General features: G+C 41.5%; 1 protein-coding gene across 12 annotated transcripts in view; it reads right to left on the reverse strand.

The window, feature by feature from the left end:
- LOC148019677 (phosphatidylinositol:ceramide inositolphosphotransferase 3-like) overlaps positions 1 to 19,928 on the reverse strand; it is a 91,804-nt gene that overhangs the window by 2,636 nt on the left and 69,240 nt on the right. For 11 of the 12 annotated variants that reach the window (XM_087699796.1, XM_087699794.1, XM_087699797.1 and 8 more), the window contains one exon: positions 4,235 to 4,295. The exons of the other annotated variant lie outside the window; for it this stretch is intronic. In XM_087699796.1, the coding sequence (XP_087555922.1) occupies positions 4,235 to 4,295 (61 nt within the window). The remainder of the gene's footprint in view (positions 1 to 4,234; positions 4,296 to 19,928) is intronic. 12 annotated transcript variants of the gene reach the window in all.

The raw sequence follows: 19,928 nt of genomic DNA on the forward strand, positions 1-19,928 counted from the left end.
AAGTCACCCAGCCCAAAACCAGCCTTGGACAAGTGTACACAACCCAGTCTACTGAAACTGAAATGCATGGGAACCAATTTGGTGTCCGGCAATGTGAACACTCCAAAACACACAAAAAACTGAAATGCTAGGACTGGAAACTGATATGCATGAACAGTCAGAGCTCCCATGTCTCCATTAGATTCTCATAGAACTAGAAGAAGGAACATGGTCCATGCTCCTCAAATTGACACTGATGAGTTGTCACCAATGGTGATGTTGTCCCCTCTAGAATGAAGGTCCTAGATCCAATCTCGATAGTAGTCATATGAGATGATGCACCACTATCCACAAGCCTAGGCTTCTCCAATGCGATAGATGTAAGAGCAGTGTCCTTGACCTCAAAGAGATGGACAAAGGCTGATTCTGTTGTCATGGGCGATCTAGCCTTAGTATCCAAGCTTAAGATGGGGGTAATTTTGCCAACACTTTTCTTCAAGGTATGTGTCTTTCCCATAGTGTGGACACTTGGTCTTCCAGTTAGACTTCTCATCCTTCTAGTCGTCCTTCTCCTTTTTCTTGTTCTTAGTCTTCTTGTCCTTTTTGTCATCCCTTCTTGAACCTAAACCTGTGGTAAAAGCTTTGGTGGATTTGGCCTTACTAGGTCCTATCTCCTTCTATCTAGCATCTTGTGCCTTCATCTCATTTAGATGCCTCTTCATGGAAGGAAAATCATCAAGAAACAAGATCCTCAAGAGTAATGAGGTGTGCAAAGGTCTTGACCAGGTACAAATAAGACAACTTGTTCCAAACCCCTGTTGTGGAGTAGATTCTTCTAATATGCACAAGGACTCAATCCTAGCAATTGCTAAACAGAAAGGAATGGACTTGAGAGTTGGGACTATCATAAAAGGTTGCTTGATTGACAACAATAAATCCAATGTTAGGATCCTCCACTGGATGGGAATGAAGAATATGAGGAAACCCCATAAATGAAAGATATCTAAGATGCAATCCACTTAGCAAGACCGAAGAGAGTAGTTGGTACCATCCAAAAGATCCTTCTCGAGCAATGAGGGAAGAACAGGCACCTGTACAGAGGGTGCTATGATGGCTTGCGGGGGTGGGTGGTGGTGGTGGTGGTGGTGATGATGATGATGATGATGATGATGATGATGATGGTGGGATGGGGGATGTGTGTGTGTGTGGTGGGTTTTGGGGTGTGGGTGCCACTATGATCTTCTAGACCTGTCAAAGTCTTGATCTATATTGGATCAAGGCTCCAATCTTCGGTCTTCTTGATGTCGATCCTTGTGATCTTCTCGATCATGACAATCTTCATGATGCTCCGATTTGTCCACATTTGATGAATGGATGGACTAGTCCAAACTGTTGTCTTGTAGGACATGTTCAACAACATCTGATGGCATCCAATCCAAACTGTCCAACTATTTTAAAGGGCAAGTTTGTGACCATTTAGGGTTACTTTTGGGGTGGTTGTAGATTATGTTTAGGCTCTCTCTCCCATAATACACATGCACAAATCCCCAATATAGCATTCTCTTCTCCTCTCCACCCCCCCCTAAAAAAGAAAACACCTCCCTCCCTTCTTACCATATATTCTCTCCCTTTCTTCCCCTCTCTAATTTCAAATTTAAATTTCAAGCTCAACTTTCAAGCTCTCTAGTCTCAAACTCTCTCTTCTCAAGCTCTCCACCCCCTACTCCCTCAAGCTCTCCTTTGCCCTACCTCCACTCTCAAGCTCTTCATCCCCTCTTTCTTCAAGCTCTTGATATGTAAACTCCTAGTGTAAAGACTCTAAATGTTTGAAGTGTATTATTTTAAGCCCCAACATTAAGTATAGACCTTTAAAATTATTTGCATCGAATGTACGTCCAAGATTTACTAGTCCGATTACTACCCTACTAGTATTAGACGGTACCCGAAATGTTCATTGGATTGGTCCTCATCAGAATCATCAAACCTACGGAACCCGAAATCCACCCGTCCTTCAAAGTATTTGCACAAAACAGACAAGAAAATCTGTTGCGTTGGGATGTCAAGTTGCACGATTGGAGAAGCAATCAGCTGTGCTGCCACAAGCCAGCTTGTACATACTCTGCACACGTCAGAAATAGCATGAACTGTGCAAAAAAGTTTATTTTTTCAGGTTGGCAGGGCTAGAAAAGACAGTTTATACATACTCTGCACACGCCAGAAACAGCATCAACTGTGCAAAAAAGTTTGTGTTTTCGGGTTGGCAGGGGTAGAAAAGCTATCACCAATAGTTGACACTAGTCGCCCACTTCTTGATGGCTGGAAAACGTGAAATCATGCACAATCACAGCAAGATATGTAAGCTCCAGGTCCTCTCCTCTGGTGATCATACCATGTGAGTGTGCAATGGAAGAGAAACCCAAAACATGGAGAGAGAAGGGAAGAGAGAGACTGATATGTACACAGAGAAGAGAGGGAAAAGACTGCATTGATCTGAGAACAGAATTCCGAAGATACAATGCCGATGATACCATGTGAGAGCATGCAACAGAAGAGAATCTCGAATACGGAGAGAGAAGGGAAGAGAGAAGAGAGGGAAAAGGATGCACTGATCTGAAAATGGAATTCTGAAGATACAGCAGAGTCCCTGCAAACAGCCCAAGGTGTCAATGAGGGCACTGGATCAGGTCAACAATGGCAGAGTCAAGCAAGCAGGACAAAGAGTGCTGAATCTGCAGAAAATGAATGGAGGAGGGGCTGCTAGAGGATGTGGCTGACCTGCAATCGGCTGCATGAATTGCAGCCAACCTAATGCAGGTGGCTGCAATTGCAGCCAACCTGCATAAACAGGTTGCCCAGCCCCAAACCAGCCTTGGAAAGTGTGAACTCAACCCAGTTCCACTGACTATGAAATGCATGGGAGAAGGTTTGGGACCTGGCAGTGTGAACTCTCCAAAACATGCTAGAAACTGAAATGGATTGAAATGCTAGGGCAGCAAAGTAACACCTGACATGACTATTGAAGAGCCACAAAGACAGGAAGAGGTAAGTGGCCTTGCCTACTGCAAGCAACATCTTCCACTGCATGAAGATCCAAGCAATTACCACCGTCACCCCATGACATTATTCAAGAGACTCACCTGAACATATCTCTCCATCATAATCCCATGCTCAATATTTAACAAAAGCAGGAGAGGTATAAGTACTATTACACACAAATGTTTTTGTTTATTTATCCATGCCAAGATATTGCATGCATTAGTTGTACTCATCAGTTTGTGATGAAAAGCATATCTTTATACTTATAAGCTAGGTTGGAGGGGGAGGAAAAAAGATTGTTTGTTTCCAAAAGGCTGAATTGACCTCTGAGTGCTTCACTACACGAGCATGCCACAAGGACTTCTTTGTCACGTTGGGATGAAGTCCACAGGGCATTTGAAATGATGGTGGTGTTAAACAATGCAAGTGCTGCTACTGATATAATGGCAAATGTTTAGATATCAATTCAATGATAGAGCCAATACTAAAATCTATTTCTTCATGAACTTGGCCCAAACATAACTTTCTATCCATCTACAGTACTTAAAGGAGAAGAGAGCTTCAAGAGAAAAGAAACATTACACCAGTGTCTATGTATGTGGATTGTCCTCTATCACTCTCTAACTAGAATTGAACTAGATCTTTTCCTTCGTACTCTCACCCCTATAGTTTTTTTTGGTTGCACCAACTCCAAGAATCAACCCAACACAAAGAACACTGGCATCATGAAAGCTTGAGTAGGGTCAAAAGAAAGATCCCTCCCAAGGCATACAAAAGCAAACCATCCTACCATCCACATCTTGCTCATGCATTGGATTACTCCAAGACTAGCCCCATGACATAATTTCAGGGGTCATACTGCTGCGCAGCATCATTAAAGCTGAGAAGATTTGGCTCTCTGAAAAGCCCATGATGTCATATTGCCACAGCAGTACAAAGTGTGACTATTCTTTAGTACAAAGACCTCAAATTTTGTAGCTGCAGGGTGAAAAAGGAGAAAGTTATGCTTTCGTGCTTGTAGTTGCAGGGTGAAAAAGGAGAACCTTATGCTTTCATGCTTTGGAACTTGACCAAATAAAGAAGAGAAGCTTATGCTTTCATGCTTGGGCACTTGCAGCAGCCTCAGTATTATCATTTCAATGCAGCCCAATACAATCAGGACATAGAAATCCAAACAGAACTCATTCATGACAGACATTTTCACAATGATAGTACCTACAGTTTATAAATATGACTTCAGAAACACTTTCTGGGGTGGGAAGCGTCGCCATTCTAGACCCCTACAAAATTGCCAACAAGATGAAAAACAATATTTCCCAGATTTAATGCCAATTAAAACATAAACCTGCAGAGTAAGGTTTAAAATGTATGAATTCTAAATTTTCAGGATTGCATAATCTTAAGGGTTGATTAATAATTTTTTTTTTAAAAACATCATTACAATCTTAGTTTGCATTTTTCCACTCAATGTTCTCAGCAAACATGAATGTGAACCATGGTAATTATCTATCTCAAGTCCAACAAAAGCATATTATCACATCAGCATCATGTCCACAAAGAGAACATTTAAACTCTTAACTCATGGTCTGCTGCCTCTGAGACCCACAACATACTCACAGGGAATGGGCATTTTGGGTCCATCCCTATTCCCCTCCCCATTTCTTGTCCCCCTCACTATTTCATGTGACTATATAGTCACAAGGAATGGCTATTCATTGGCTGTCTCCTGCCCCTATTTTCCATCCCATGTAACTATGATCCACAGATGCAAAGTATGAAGTACAAGGAACTCTATAGAGAGTAACTGAGTACATCACAAAAAAAGAGGTTGTGTGAACAACCAATCTAGTGGGATGATACAGTGCCTAACCATCTGGGGGACAGTGCGGAAGAAAGTGCCCAAATCCCATGAAACCTGACTTAAATAGATCACACATAAGGGCGAGTGAGAGTGCTCTTGCTCAACAACAAAGACACAGATAAGAACGCTAGTGCCCCTTGCAGCATTTCTTTAACTTGCAGTGAATGACAAATCCTGTTAACAAGGACCTACAAAACCCCTAGAATCAAGACCATGGTCTAGATCTTTGACACTCAATTAGGAGATCTCCCATTGAAAACCCTAGTTTCACCAACAAATAGTCCCTAATTGTTGTTAGGAGGATGGGAAATTTTGATGCTTCGCTTAGCATTTGATTAAAAGTTAATAAAATGTGCAAATGTGACATGCACATGTGAACTGTATGTCAGCTATTTCACAATGTGGGACCTAGGACCTCGAGATATCAATTAGTACCAAAGATAAAAGTTGTAACAAGTTATATTGTAGAGGTACTAGGTGGTACTTGGTGCTAAATTTTGGCCTAGACCATTTAATTTGTCCTAAGTGTCAGTGATAATGCTAGAGAATTGATATTGATTAATTAGTGCTAGTTTTGGGCTAATGAGTGCTTAGGATCACTTGGGTGATAATTTGGCCTAGACAATTTAATTGTTGGCTAGTCAGATTAATTTTCTGAGCAATAAATAATAATTAAATTAATTTTCAAAATTAATATTATGAAATTTATTCAATAAAGCTAGATAATGCTTGAAATTATTTTGGAAGGCTATCACTTGCCCATGCAAGTGGGAATAACGTCATCTTCAATTCAACTACAAGTGACCAAGGACATATTGCCAAAATCAAGGGTCTCCTATATTGGCAATTAGATCATATTCAGTATGCTGATCTCCTCACTCGAGGATTTCATACCTTGGCATATGCCAATCTCCTCTTCAATTGCCATGACTTTGTATCTTTTTCTATATAATGGCCTAGAGTCATTTTGCGTCATGTAATCTTGTAATCTTGTAGTTTTTTCATAACCTCCTTTAGTCTACTCTCATCATTCCTCAACAGTTTCGAGCAATTTCAACCATTGGAGGAGAAAAGTTTGGTGAATCTCTACTATAAACCCTAATTTACAGTAGAAATTAGGGTTTAACAGTCACCTTGGGAAGCGTGCCAAAAAAAGAAAAAAAAAGCCCTAAAGACTTGAATTTCAATAATTGAAATTGGGGCAATTTTAGGAGATTCAAGAAAAACACGAAGGCCTAAAGACTTGAATTTCAATAATTGAAATTGGGGCAATTTTAGGAGATTCAAGTGGCCATTTAGCGAACAAACATTTGGGATTGAATTTGTCACCCAAGGAGCACAATTGAAGGTTGATCCTTGAGCATGCCAAGAGGCAAATCGGTTTAAATGCTTGTTGGTCTTTTATGACAGCAAGCGGCACTTGAAAAGTAGAGGAGATTGCAGAATCTCAGTGTACTTCACCCATTTGCAATAAAAGATAAGTAAATACTACAAGGGGCGCCAAGCTGTCCATTGTCCAAGATTAAGTGGTGACATTTTCATTTTCAGTTTATGTGAATTTTATGCTTGGTGTGATTATTGTTTAGTGAAGTCATTACCATCCTCTCCGAAAAGAAAGAATAGTTTTATGGTTCTATTGCTAGGATAGCATCATTTCCCTTAATTTGGTGTGCCTGAGGCACTTGATTGAAGGTCAAAAGCTTTGCTCTAGTGCTAAAATTGTGTTCAGCTAAGCATTTACAGCAAGAATGTCTTCCTACAGTGAGATGGGATGAACTAGTGATCATGCATCTCATTCTGAAAATGCACATAATGAAGGGGAATGCAATGCCTAATCTTGGAATAGGCTTACAACATGGACATCAAGGAGAGAATGTGGTTGTTGACCAAGAACGGGTCCTTCTAGGGGGCAAGATTCTAATGACTAGCAAGGAGGTGAAGAATATGATGCCTAGTTCAAGGCTTGGTTGAAGGAAATAGATGACATCTTTGTTCAATTGGCCAAAGATTCTCAGTTTCAGATTTTTTTATTCTCCCAAAAAAGGCAGCAAGGATAAGAAGAAGATGTCATCTTTAAAGAAAATTGGGTAACAAGAAGCTCCCAAAGGACAGCCACCACTGTAGCCTAAAGATGTACCAAAGATTGGTGATGAGCAAAAGCAAATGGTACCAATGGGATTGGACACTCACATGCAAGTCCATCTTGATAGTGCAATCCAATGGGTTTTGGACAGCTGCACATGCATGCAAGTATGAGGTAGGCATGATACTTTTGGTGAGGCACTATTTTTCATGCTACGGTGGCTCAAGGATTGCATATGGAAATGTATGGTATAACTCCTCATGGTATGTAGCAACTGATGCATAGTGTGCAAGGCCCAATGTATCTATGTATGGCTGGTAATATGTATAACCCCATGTATGGCAACATTGGCATGATACTTGGGGCACAAAGTGGCATGTATGGTAATGCATCTACACCCCCTAGTGCTTATGGGGATCAAGGAATGAATATTGGCTATGCAAATGCTTCGTATGGTGCCAATGATGATGTAAATACAGTTAATATGCCCTTTTTTTAGCAACTAGTATATGATAACTTGACTCCCAAAGGGGTAGCGAAGGACTAGGATGAGGGTGGAAAAGTCATGAAATTTGAGGCCTTCACACGGGCACAAGATAGGTTGAAAGCTTTGACTTTTATTTAGCAATTTGATGTAATCTATTCGGAAGGAAATTCGAAAGGCAGCAACTTTCTTGAAGGGAAATGTATTGTAGTGGTGGTCCCTGCTCTTAAAGCAAGATAAAGCGCCATCAACATGGGTACAATTTAAGCTAATGTTTGCTTCAAATTGGTTGACTAGTACATTCAAGGTGGACATTATGACAACTTGAAATAAGCCAGATGCAACACAATGCAAGAATTTGAAACAATATAATAAGAAGTTTTGGGATGTCTTGCTGCTATTGACTTCTTATCGTCTAGCTCCTCTTCATGAGTAAGTGGAAACGTATGTATGTGGGTTCCTAAAGGATTAATGGATTTTTGCATTAAATCCACTGTATCTAGCATGTCTTAGCTTATCGAAACAACTAATACAACTGATACTTTATTGTGAGGCAATGATTTGGCTTTCGAGGCATGGATGAGAAGCCTAATAAAAAGTTCTCAAGGGCTAAGAAAAGGGGCAGATCTAAAAATCAGACCAAAAAGAGGTCAACACAGCAAGGGCTGGAAAACAATTCCACAACGAAGGAAAAGGACTGAAAATAAATGCTTTCTTTGTGAATAGGAAGGTCACATGGCTAAGGACTGCTGTAATAGGAAGAAAGCTAAAAACTAAAACATTCAAGGAGATCCCAAGGGAAAGAAGCCCAAAGAATCTGTTGGTTTAATGCTAGATGTTGTGAGTGATAAGCTGAATGATGATGCTAATGAGTTATGTAGAGCATGGGGCAAAATCAAAGATCAACATGCATTAATATTCTATGATAATGGGACACAAGGCAACTTTATCTCCATGGACATGGCAACCTGTCTAGACATGAGAGGATGAGATGCGACCCATAGGAGAAATTGGTATGGCATGCAAGGGCCATGCAACGTCACATTGCTCATTGGGAAGCTTCGCTTCCACATTCAAGGATATGTGGACAATGAAGAGTTTTCATTGCACCGTCCGAGGATTGTGATGTCTTGCTTAGTACATCTTGGTGCCATCATGTGTATGTAGTGATTGATTCACATGCTAAAGTGATCACTATTCAGCATCTAGGCAAGGCCCATACCTTGGATGTAAAATTGACAGGGGGCATCTGTCCCAGTTATATCGGCTGCTGCCATTTCTAATGAAAAATCACCCTTCAGCATACTTAGTTTTCACTTAGGATAAGATTGATAATGAAAATGTTGGGAACATGTCTAAGCTAGCAAAGGATCGCATGTCATTTCTGAAAATATATACTGATTGTTTTTTCCAATTATTACAGAGGTAGCTACTGCCTGAAAGGCCAGAAGATTATGGTATAGATCTTCCCCGAAAGTATCCCTCCTAATAAGTCACCTTACAAGGTAAGTGCAACTAAACAAGAGAAGATAATGAGTTGGATCAATGAACTATTAGAAAAAGGAATGATTCAGCCCAACTTATACCCCTTTTGTTCTCTAGTACTTTTGGTTCAGAAAAAGGATAGATCATGGCATATGTGTACTGACATACGGATCATCAAACATTGCACTACCTTTTGACTCAAACTAAGTTGTCTAAAAAGCACATGAGATCGGTCAACTACTTCACTTTCAAATTTTGCATATAGATGGAAAAAAGAATATAGTAGCTAATGCATTATTTTGTAAGCCTCAGATTTTGATTGTCATTGTGGTATCACACTAAATTGAATGCTATGAAAGATCAATATACTATTGGTTCGGATTTTGTGAATGTATATGATCAGCTTTGCAATGGTGAGAGGCATGAGCCCTTTGTGCTTATAGATGGTTTTTTGATGATGCATGGATGATTGTGTGTCACAAAGCAATTGAGACCTAAGGTGATAATTGAGAGTCATGCTCCTCCTTATGCATGGCATAGAGATATCAATGCTACAATTAAAAGTAATCTTTTATTGGCATTCTTTGAGACATGATGTTGAGCAATTTGTCAAGACATGCATCATATGTCAGAAGGTAAAGTATGATTGGAAAAAGATGCTAGGTTTATTACAGCCCTTGCCTATTCCTGATAAGCATTGGCAGAACATTGCTATGGAATTTATCTTTGAGCTTCTTAGGACGCCTATGGGAAATGATGGGATATGGACCATTATTAGCAAATTCAATAAGTGTGCCCATTTCAATCCAATGAAGAAGATGAAGGATATTTATATGGCACACTTATTTTTATAGTATGTGTTTAAGTATCATCGCATGACAGAGTCGATTATCAATGATCAAGACCCTCGGATGAGAAGTTTGGGCTATTTGAAAATCTAAGTACCACACTGCAATTTTCTTTGCCCTTCCCATCCTTAAATAGATGGTCAGTCAAAAATTCTACAATGCTTGATCTCTTGAGATGCTGTATCTGAGCATAAGTCCCAATGGAGACAATATTTGCCTTTGGTAGAGTTTGCATACAATAATATAGTGAATAGTTCCACAAGTAAAGATCCATTTGAGCTTGTAGGTGGTGGCAAGAATGTGCCTCCTATTTTGCACACAAAGGACAAGAACTTTGAGGCTGATCAGTATATAGAAGACGTAGATACAACCTATGCAAAGGTTAAGTATACTCTTTAGAGGTCTCAAGAGAAACAAAAGAAGGCAGTTGATCTCCATAGACATGCATTACAGTTTACAGAGGGTGATTATGTATTGTTGCGCTATGAAAAGGTAAGGATGAAAAATATGAAAGGTAGAGAGAGCTTATATCCAAAGCAGAGTATGAAATATTATGGGCCCTTCCAAGTATTGGAGAGGATCGGGATGTTGCTTATAGGCTGAAATTGCCTCCACACTAGCGAATACACAATACCTTTCATGTGAACTTATTGAGGCCTTTTCACAGTGATGTGCATGAGGATGTATCTGCTGAAATTGAACTAAAGGTTGAGGAGCTCGTTGGTGAAGTTTTAGAATTATTCACCAATGGATGTTAAGTAAATCAAAGAGGATGACTTGGCAAAGCATCTTCAAGTGTTGCAGCTTTACCTCAAGGCTTTTCAATTAGAGCACTTTTGATTATGCTCAGTTAGGTTCAATAGAGCAAGGGTCCAGAGCATTGCGTGATGCTCAAGAGGGAGGTAGCACTTCCACTCCTCCAACGATGGATAGCTCTCATGTATAGTGGATCTTTGAAGTATTCAACATGCATCCAAGGTCACTATTTAGTGTACTAGTCCCTATAGTTTGTTATCCACATGGTATGGTCTTTCACTTACAGCTCTAAAACTATACATTTGCATAAGTATAAATCAATATATGATCATCAAAGATTGATTATCAATTGTTGCTTGTTTTCAATAGATGATCATTAATTATCAGTGGTGGTATTCAGCTTATTGCATGGATAGCAATGTGTTTATTGAATGCCATTGAAACTTCAGCCATGGTTTGTACTCGGTTTCAGCTTTGTTATGGTTGTTTGGCTACAATAGTTGAGATATGCTAATGCGTTTAATGAATGCCTTTGAATGTTCAACCATGATTTATGCTCAGCTTCAACTTTGCTACGGTTGTTTGGTCAAAACAATTGAGATGTGCTAATGAAAAATGCATTCTATGGGTTTTCGGTAGCAATTTTGGATTCTCTCCGAGTCTTATGTTGTGATTTTGTTGGCTGAAAATTTTCAACAAGTATTTGGCATTAGCATGGTTAAGTAGCAGTGGCCAATGTCGTTTGACTATGATGCCTTTTGGAAAATTCTAGTGCAATATGTTTTGCTCTGACACATTGCAATGCAATTGAGGACAACTGCAAGGATTTCAAGAGAAAGGTCTGTTAAGAGGATGTGAAATTTTGATGCTTTGCTTAGCATTTGATTAAAAGTCAATCAAATGTACAAATGTGACTTACACATGTGAAGTGTAGGTCAGTTATTTCACAATGTGGAACTTAGGATCTCCGGATATTAGTTAGTATCAAAGGCAAAAGTCGTAACAAGTTATATTGGATGGATACTAGGTGGTAGCTAGTGTCACATTTGTAGTGATGTGTCAAGCACGAAGATCGAGATAGTGGGTGTTCCTTAGTCGCGAAGAGACAGAGAGAGTGCGGGAGAGCAAAATAGAGAGGGAGCACGATTGTAGGTACAATGACGAGTGTACCTCTAGGTTTTTAGATAGATATATATATGTGTAAGTACAAGTGCTAAGGATGTGTTCACACCCGAGCACATTTAAAGGCACGAGGGCCTTTATTCCCAACAACCCCCCCACCTAAAGGCAATGTGCCTTAAGAGGAGAAAAGACTCAGCTAAGTCTAGGTACGTACAAAGCTAAAACACATATATCTCTATCCAACTCCCATCATCTGTCGGCAATGAGCAACCTGCTCTGCTGGAAGACCCTTCGTAAGAAGGTCTGCAAGTTATCATCTGTATGTACTTTGACAAGCTCAATGCTCTTGCTGCCAAGTACATCTCTAATGAAGTGATACTTCACCTGTATGTGTTGTCTTTGCATGAAAGATAGGATTCTGTGCTAGCATGATAGCACTCTGACTATCACAATGGCGAACATGTAACTTTGTGATGCCAAGCTCTCCCACCAGACATGAAAGCCATAAAGCCTCCTTGCATGCCTCAGTGGTAGCCACATACTCTGTCGCTGTAGTAGACAATGCAAGATCCACAAGAGACAGCTCCTCCTGTAAAAGTAAACACATACCCAGAGGTGGACTTCCTACAATCTGCATGACCAGCATAGTCTGCATCTGTAAAGTCAACAACAGATGCCTTCTGCTTCCTAAAGCAGATGCACAACTTCTTTGTGCCTTTGTGGTATCTCATAATACCTTTCACTACATCCTAATGCTTCTTGCCAGGGGTTGCCATGTATTTGCTAACCACTCCCACTGCAAAGGCAATGTCAGGACGTGTAGCAACCATAGTATACATCAAACTACTAACACTTGAAGCATATGGTATCTTGACCATTTCAGCCTTCTCATCATCAGATGTAGGGCTGTCCTCTGCACTGAGTTTCACATATGGAGGCAATGGAACCCCAATTGTTTTCCCCCCTCCATATTGAAACGCTGCAAAATCTTGGAGATATACTCCTGCTAAGATAGATAGAGTACGTCTTTTGATCTATTTGAGTATTCGCATGCCAAAAATGTGATTTGCATCACCAAGATCCTTCATGTCAAAGCTGCCATGAAGACTTTGCTTTAGTGAGTCCAAGGCATGAGTATCCTTGCCAGCAATCGGTATGTCATTCACATATGGAACCAAGATAATCAGGCTGCCATCTACTGCCTTCTTAGTGTACAAGCAATGATCCACTTGACTTCTATGGAAACCTTGAGACTGCATGAATATATCAAACTTATGAATACCATTCTCTTGGTGCTTGTTTCAGCCCATACAAACTCCTTTTGAGTTTACATACCATCTTTTCTTTCCCTTTTTCAACAAACCCTTTAGGCTGTTGCATATATATGTCTTCATGCAAATCACCATGTAAAAATGCAGTCTTTACATCCATCTGTATGAGCTCCATATCTTCAGCTGCAACCAAGCCCAAAAGGGTTCTCAATGTAGTCATTTTGACTACAGGAGAGAAGATCTCATCAAAGTCAATTCCATGTTCCTGCTTGTACCCCTTCGCAGCCAATCTTGCTTTGTACTTTGGTGAGGAACTAGAAGTGGCCTTCATCTTGTAAACCCATTTGCATGGAAGTGTTTTCTGCCCTTTAGGCAACTGCACCAAGTCCCAAGTGCTATTTTTCTCAAGAGATTCCATTTCTGACAACATGGCTTTATACCATTTCTTGCTGTTGTGTCTGTCCATTGCTTCCTTGAAACAAGACGGTTCACCACAATCTGTCAACATGACATAATCAGCCACTTTGTTTGCACTAGGAACAAATTTGTCAGGTTGTCTAGTAGCCCTAGACGATCTCCTAACCCAATGATCATTGTTTGTTGGCTGCTGAGCATTTTCAGCTTGCTGTTCTAGCATTTCAACCTGCAAATCAGTACTAACAGCTTGCTGTCCTGGCTGTTCCTGCACATGTAGTGGCTCATTATCATGGGCAAAGGCAATAGCTGGCTGATCATTTTCAGCATTATTTTTTGCATTTACAGGTTCATTTACAGCAGGTATTTGCTACTGTACAGCGGGCACATTTGTTGTCCAAAAGGTATTTCTTCTCGGAATACAACCCTATGGACCTCCTCAGTCTTTTCGGGCTGTTTATGCATGCGATCTTCCCGGAAGATCGCATCATTGCTGCGTACTACTTTCCTTTTCTCGGAATCCCACAATCTATACCCCATTTCACCCTCGTCATGATATCCTAGTCAAGACTTTGGCTCAAGTTTGACACTGCTCTTCTTAGGCTGGCTGTCTTTCTTCTCTTCCTTGCTATCATTTGTCTTCTTGCCCTTTCCTTTCTTTTTCTTCCATTTGTAGCAGTCACGTTTAAAGTGACCCTTCTTGCCACAATGATGGCATTCAATATCTTTGCCATGTGATTTACTACGTCCCTTGCTATCAGATTTGCCTTTCTGCTGTGATCTGCCCCTAGTATGCAAAGCACTAGAAGACTTACTGGATGCATTGTTCTACCGATTCATTTCTTCCATGAGTAGAGCACTCTCTACATCAACATATAAAATAATCGCATTCGAATTGCTCATAGCAGTCCTAAATGTATCCCAACTCTCTGGAAGAGTGCAAAGCAAGAACATAGCCTTAAATTCTTCATCAATCAAGAACTTCAAGGCAACCAACTGGCTGAAAATAGAGTTAAACTCACTCAGGTGAGTAGACATTGTTGTACTCTCTTTCATACGCAAATCCATAAGCTTTTTTAGCCAATACACTTTGCTTGCAGCACTTTTCTATGCATACAGTTCTTCTAGTCGAGTCCATATAGCATATGCAGAATCCAAACCTTCAATGTTAACAACAAGGCATCAGAAATCGATAGCTAGATGGTTGAGCATGCAAGCTCATTTAACTCATCCCAATCTTCCTGTTCCATGTCCGCGGGCTTTGCCCCTTTGGTTTTAATCGGCTTTGCCTGCTTCCTTTGCAATAGGATATTGTACCATTGTTTTTGCCAAACTGCAAAGTTATGTGCTCCTTCAAGCTTCTTTATGTGCATTGGATTACTGCTCTCATTGCTGCCAGCCATGATTCTTAGCCCAAAAGTGACAAAAAAAAAACAGCAAATGCAGGCCCAAAACTGTCACCCAAGTGACCAAGGTACAAACAAGTACCAACCAATAATAAATGACCACTTAGAAGCACAGATTTCAGATCTGTAATTAAATTTTCGGAAGCACCAAACCATGTGCTATAGCATTCCACAACTGATTACAACTGTTCCAAGGGCATATGCATCACATTACATGAGAAATCCGAAATTTTAGTTGCAGTTTCTGTTGTACATGTACCCACGGGCATAAAATTTGACATGAACGATCAAAAGCGCAAAAATTTTTGTGCTCAAAGCATCAACCACATATCTGCATTTTCTCTATCATGCATAGAACAGGTCAATTTTGCCAAAATAGAGCAATTTCAGCAAAACCCCAAAATTTTACGAAGTGTTGATGTCCAAATTGCGTGGAATTGAACTTGCATGTACATAAAATGACCAAATGCTACACAGATTTTGCCCAAACTGCAAAAGCCCCAAGTTGCACGGGGTCCAATGTGCATCAATGTCGAGAAATTGGAAAAATTTCAGCCCAATTTGTGCATGTATATGAAAAGCCCTAAATGTCAAAGGCAAAATGTCACAAATTCCTTCAATTTCTAAGAGAGATATCACTATTGCATCTTGCTAGCACCAAATCTGGACAAATCCTCAAAATTTCCAAGTCCTGCGTGCACTAATTTCAGTGAAATTGAAAGAATTTCACTAAAATGTGAAAAACCCCAAAAATTCCTAGGTAAATGTGCGCCAACTTTGCAATTTCTGAGTCAAATTGTTCAATTCTGCGTTGAGATCACCAAATTCGAGAAAAGCCCCAAATTTCTAGGCCTAAATCTGCACAGATTTGCACACTGTGCTTGCACACGTAAACACCTGGAGAAGAGGAGGCAAAAGCAAACTCAAAATTTTGAAAAAGAAAAAAAAAAAGAATGACTGGTCAACGGCCGTTCAAGTCCGTGACCTGTTGCGCCTGCCAAACGGCCGCCCGCTAGTCGTCCCGTCTGCAAGTCACCCGTCAGTTGTTGCTGCCCGTCACATTACACGACCTATGCCTTGCTTATCCTGTCTCCTCACTGGAGTCTCACGTGGCGCTTGTCCACTGTCCTCACTGCCTGCACTTGCCCACGATGCCTACAGCTGTCGACTATCCTCACTGTCTGTGACTGTTGCCTGCCAGAGACTCATGCTCGTACTTGACTACCCACTGACGCGTCGTCGAGTCAACCTGAGACTCCTGTAACACCTGAGGTGTCTCTTGCCCGCTCTGATACTAGTTTGTAGTGATGTGTCAAGCATGAAGATCGAGACAAAGGGTGTTCCTTAGTTGCGGAGAGACAAAGAGAGTGAAAAGTGGATACCGAACCCACCACCAGTCTTTGCCTTCACTAGAGTGGGGGATCTTTGCCACTATTTAAGCAAATCCAGCTCTAATACCATGTCAAAAGGCGACATACCAGTAAGGTAGTAGGGTTTGCGAGGAGGACGACGGAGTGAACTTAGCAAACACTGAGAAGAGAAGAGAAGAGAGAAAAAACTCTGATGAATGGCATGATAAAGATCTGAATCATGGAGTGAATGTGATACAAGGAAACAAGGGTGCCATAGCACAAGGAAAAGCCCTAGCAAGGAAGGGCTTCCTAATGAGTTGTTTTCAGCCCGTGTTGAGCAGCTTAAGAACCCATTGACTCGCCTGTGGTTTCATCCCTTCAGATTCGAAGATTGATGTGATTCGGTTGTTGCCCAAGGTTTCTTCTCTGACTTCCTTAAAACAATGGAGACCCATTTCTATTATAAATTCTTTGTATAGAATCTTTTCTAAAATCATTGCCAATAGATTGCAAAAAGTATTTCTGTACTTGGTTCATCCACGTCAATATGGTTTCATTAAGGAACCGAATATAATGCATAACATTTTGAATGTTCAACTGGGATTAATTATGCCAAAGCCTCGTGCCAACAGGTTGTTATGCTTCAGCTTGATCTTGAAAAGGCATTTGATCATATCAGCTGGTCTTTCTTGTGGCAGCTGATCATTGATGTCCACCATGGGATTTGGTCCTCGCATGACTTCTATTGTTGATACAATTAGTTAGGGTGCTATGGCATGTATTGCACATAATGGGGGGATCACAGATGAAATTGCCTTGTCTGGTTCACCTACCAACCTATTGCGCACAAAAGGCTACTACGAGGCAACAACTAGATTTGGGTGCCTAAGACCAAGAGTAGCACACGCGTCGCTCAACCATCTACTACTAGCCATCTCCAAAGATTGACAAGCCACCTAAACCGCCAAAACCGCTTGAGTCAAAGCCCAAACCAGTCAAACTTCTATAGGTATATCGACCAAAACTGCAACTAGCTATCCCTTAACTGGCCCAACCTAATGTTGATAATGCCCCAATGGCTTCATCCAGAAGCAATTCGTGGGACATTCATCTGTGAAGTGGAAGGTAAAAGACAAGTGACGTTCCTGGATACTGATGGTACTGAACGTATTTACCTTGGTCACTCACCCAATGCTCTCTTCCCAGTTGTGCCCAACTTTTGGGTCAATCTTTGGCTGATGATTCCTTTATGTTTCTTAAGGCTGATCGGACTAGTGTAAATTAGGCAAAGGTTATGTGGAATCTCTTTGCTTTAGCCTCGAGGCTTTATATTAATGCTCAGAAATCTACACTGATTTCTTGTACGGAGAGTGATTTGCAAGCTTTGGGTTGGCAAGGAGCTGTGATTTCTAAAGGAGATATTACCCAACACTTGGGTTATCCTATTGGTGTGGATGTAGCTTCCCCGACCTTGCTTGATTTTGGATGTCATCCCGTATACATGATCGGTTCATGTATTGGAAATCTCAAGGCTGGCCTCTTCATGTGAGACTTAAAGGTGCTCGATGCATCATGATCAATATGGTCTCATTTTTTCTGCCCTTACTTCCTTGGACTAAGAAGCCTCTTTTGGAATTGGTTCAGCCTATCCACTTCATGTTGTGGAAAAAGAAAGCGAATCATTTGGGCAAGGTGTGGATTTCTTGGCAGCATGTGACTATTCCTAAAAGGATGGGAGGGGCAGCTTTATTGGATGTTAATTTCCATATGGTTGCTTTGAGATTGGCACTTTTACAAGCATTATGTATGCAAAGTTATTCCTGGTCAAATATTGCAAAAATTTTCATTGAAAAGACTAGTATCTCGCATGATCACACGGTTATTCAAGTTTCTTGGTGGCATATGCTGAATTCCACGAGGCTCAAGGTCTCCCAATCTTTTCTCCTTTCTCATCTGATTGCATCCTGACAAGAGCTTTTGTGTTTTGCAGTTTGGCGCCCTCCTGATCTTTATAAGGAGGAGAATTCGCTGCAAGGAGAAGTGTTGGCTACCTCCAAGTTGTTGGATTGGTTTGATAAAGACTTGCCACGAGATAAGTTTAATCGAATGGCTCGCTTGGGATTATAGACAGTCCTTACGTTTGGTCAGCAGTTTTGGGTGCCTTATGGCTATCATGACATTTGGTCGTCCTTACAGGAGAAGCTTTTGAGGTTCTCTCCATTGCCTGCTTTACAGCCATCATCTCCTTGGCAGGATTGGATGTTTGTGCTTTCTGATGATTTTGAGAATAGGTTAGCTAATCACATCTATCATTAGAATCACGGTATAGTGTTCACGTGGAGGTTGCTTATTGGGGGTCTTCCAACTAGAGATGTGTTGCGTACTCGCAAGATCTCCCATGGTCATTGTGTATTTTGCACTACATGTGATGAGGCATTGCTTCATCTCTTCGTCTCTTGCCCTATTGCTCGACAGATTTGGAGTTTTGTTTTCCATGTGTTGGTCCTCAGCAACTCAACAGTGGATATCAGCTCGTTCGTGGACTATGGGAAGGATGCCTTCTATATCCACCTTGCAACCAGATTATTCCTACCTTTTCCAATTTCCTTCGATGGACAGCTCTATGGCATATTTGGCATAATCCGAATGCCTTCATTTTTTATTCTGCCTCTAGCATTCATGGTCATGTAGCCCGTGTTCATGGTTTAGTGTTATGGCAGATCTCCTCTATGGTTTCGGCTGGCTTTGTTCTTCCTGACATTGCTGCTCCTTGGCTGGATATTGTTCCCTCTACTCCAGCTGTGCTTTCTATGGTCATGAGGCCTTTTGGCTTGATTTGTGTCCTTTCTATTTTTCTTAGCTGACCAGATGGTCTGATGTAAATATTGCTACTTAATTCAATTATCTTCACAGAAAGAAAAAAAAATGGCGAATTGGGTGCACAACATGAGTCTCAGCCCTGCTGATTAGGGTTTTGACCATCAGGCACTAGGGTTTTCTCTGTGTTTGACCTGATACATAGGTACAGGCCATACAGACAGGCGCAATCTGAGCTTTTGCACTAACAAGAGCAAGATTCAAGCACATTTCAGCTTTCATGAGGAGAAGTGCGGGTTCAAAAAACAGCAGAGACCGCCATCATAAAGCTCTGAGACAGAGATCGCCATGGGTGATGCCACTGTTCAGACGGACAAGGATGGGCCTCATGCCCCAATGGATGCTCTGAGAGAGAGAGAGAGAGAGAGAGAGAGAGAGAGAGAGAGAGAGAGAGAGAGAGAGAGAGAGAGAGAGCAAAAGGAGAGAGAGAGAGAGAGAGAGAGAGAGCATTGCCTTGCCTCTGGGCGTCAGCTTCATCGAAACTCTCTTCACCAGCGGGGGAGAAAGCGGTATGATATGATCCAGACACACAGACAGAGAGAGAGAGAGAGAGAGAGAGAGAGATGGCTCGCGACCTGCCGTCTCGTCGTCGTCCGTGGTCTGGTTCCCCCCGCGTACAGCCGGCATAGGCCGGCGCCCGCCTGTATCGTCCCTGCCGTCGCCCGCCTGTGGAGTCCCTGTCGTCGCCCGCCTATATCGTCCGCGTTCGTTTCATGCGACTGGCTCTTCAGCGCCGTCTTGGTCGTTCACGGGTTCCCTTGCGCCGTTTTCCTAACCACTCCCGCTGCCACGCCGGCCGACGCCCGTCTGCTTTCACCTACGCTGCTGTCCACAGGTACGCCTGCTTGTTCTCTTCCCTTCTGCAGAGCCGCCCGGCGGCGGTCAACCCTAAGCCCCACAGTCGTTAGCAAGGCAGCGTCTCGACCTGAGTGCTTGCTAATCTGCACGGCGAGA

The sequence above is a fragment of the Lygodium microphyllum genome, chromosome 19, assembly GCF_053477565.2.
Source record: "Lygodium microphyllum isolate KBCC chromosome 19, Lygodium_microphyllum_v1.1.10, whole genome shotgun sequence".
NCBI classification, from domain to species: Eukaryota; Viridiplantae; Streptophyta; class Polypodiopsida; order Schizaeales; family Lygodiaceae; genus Lygodium; species Lygodium microphyllum.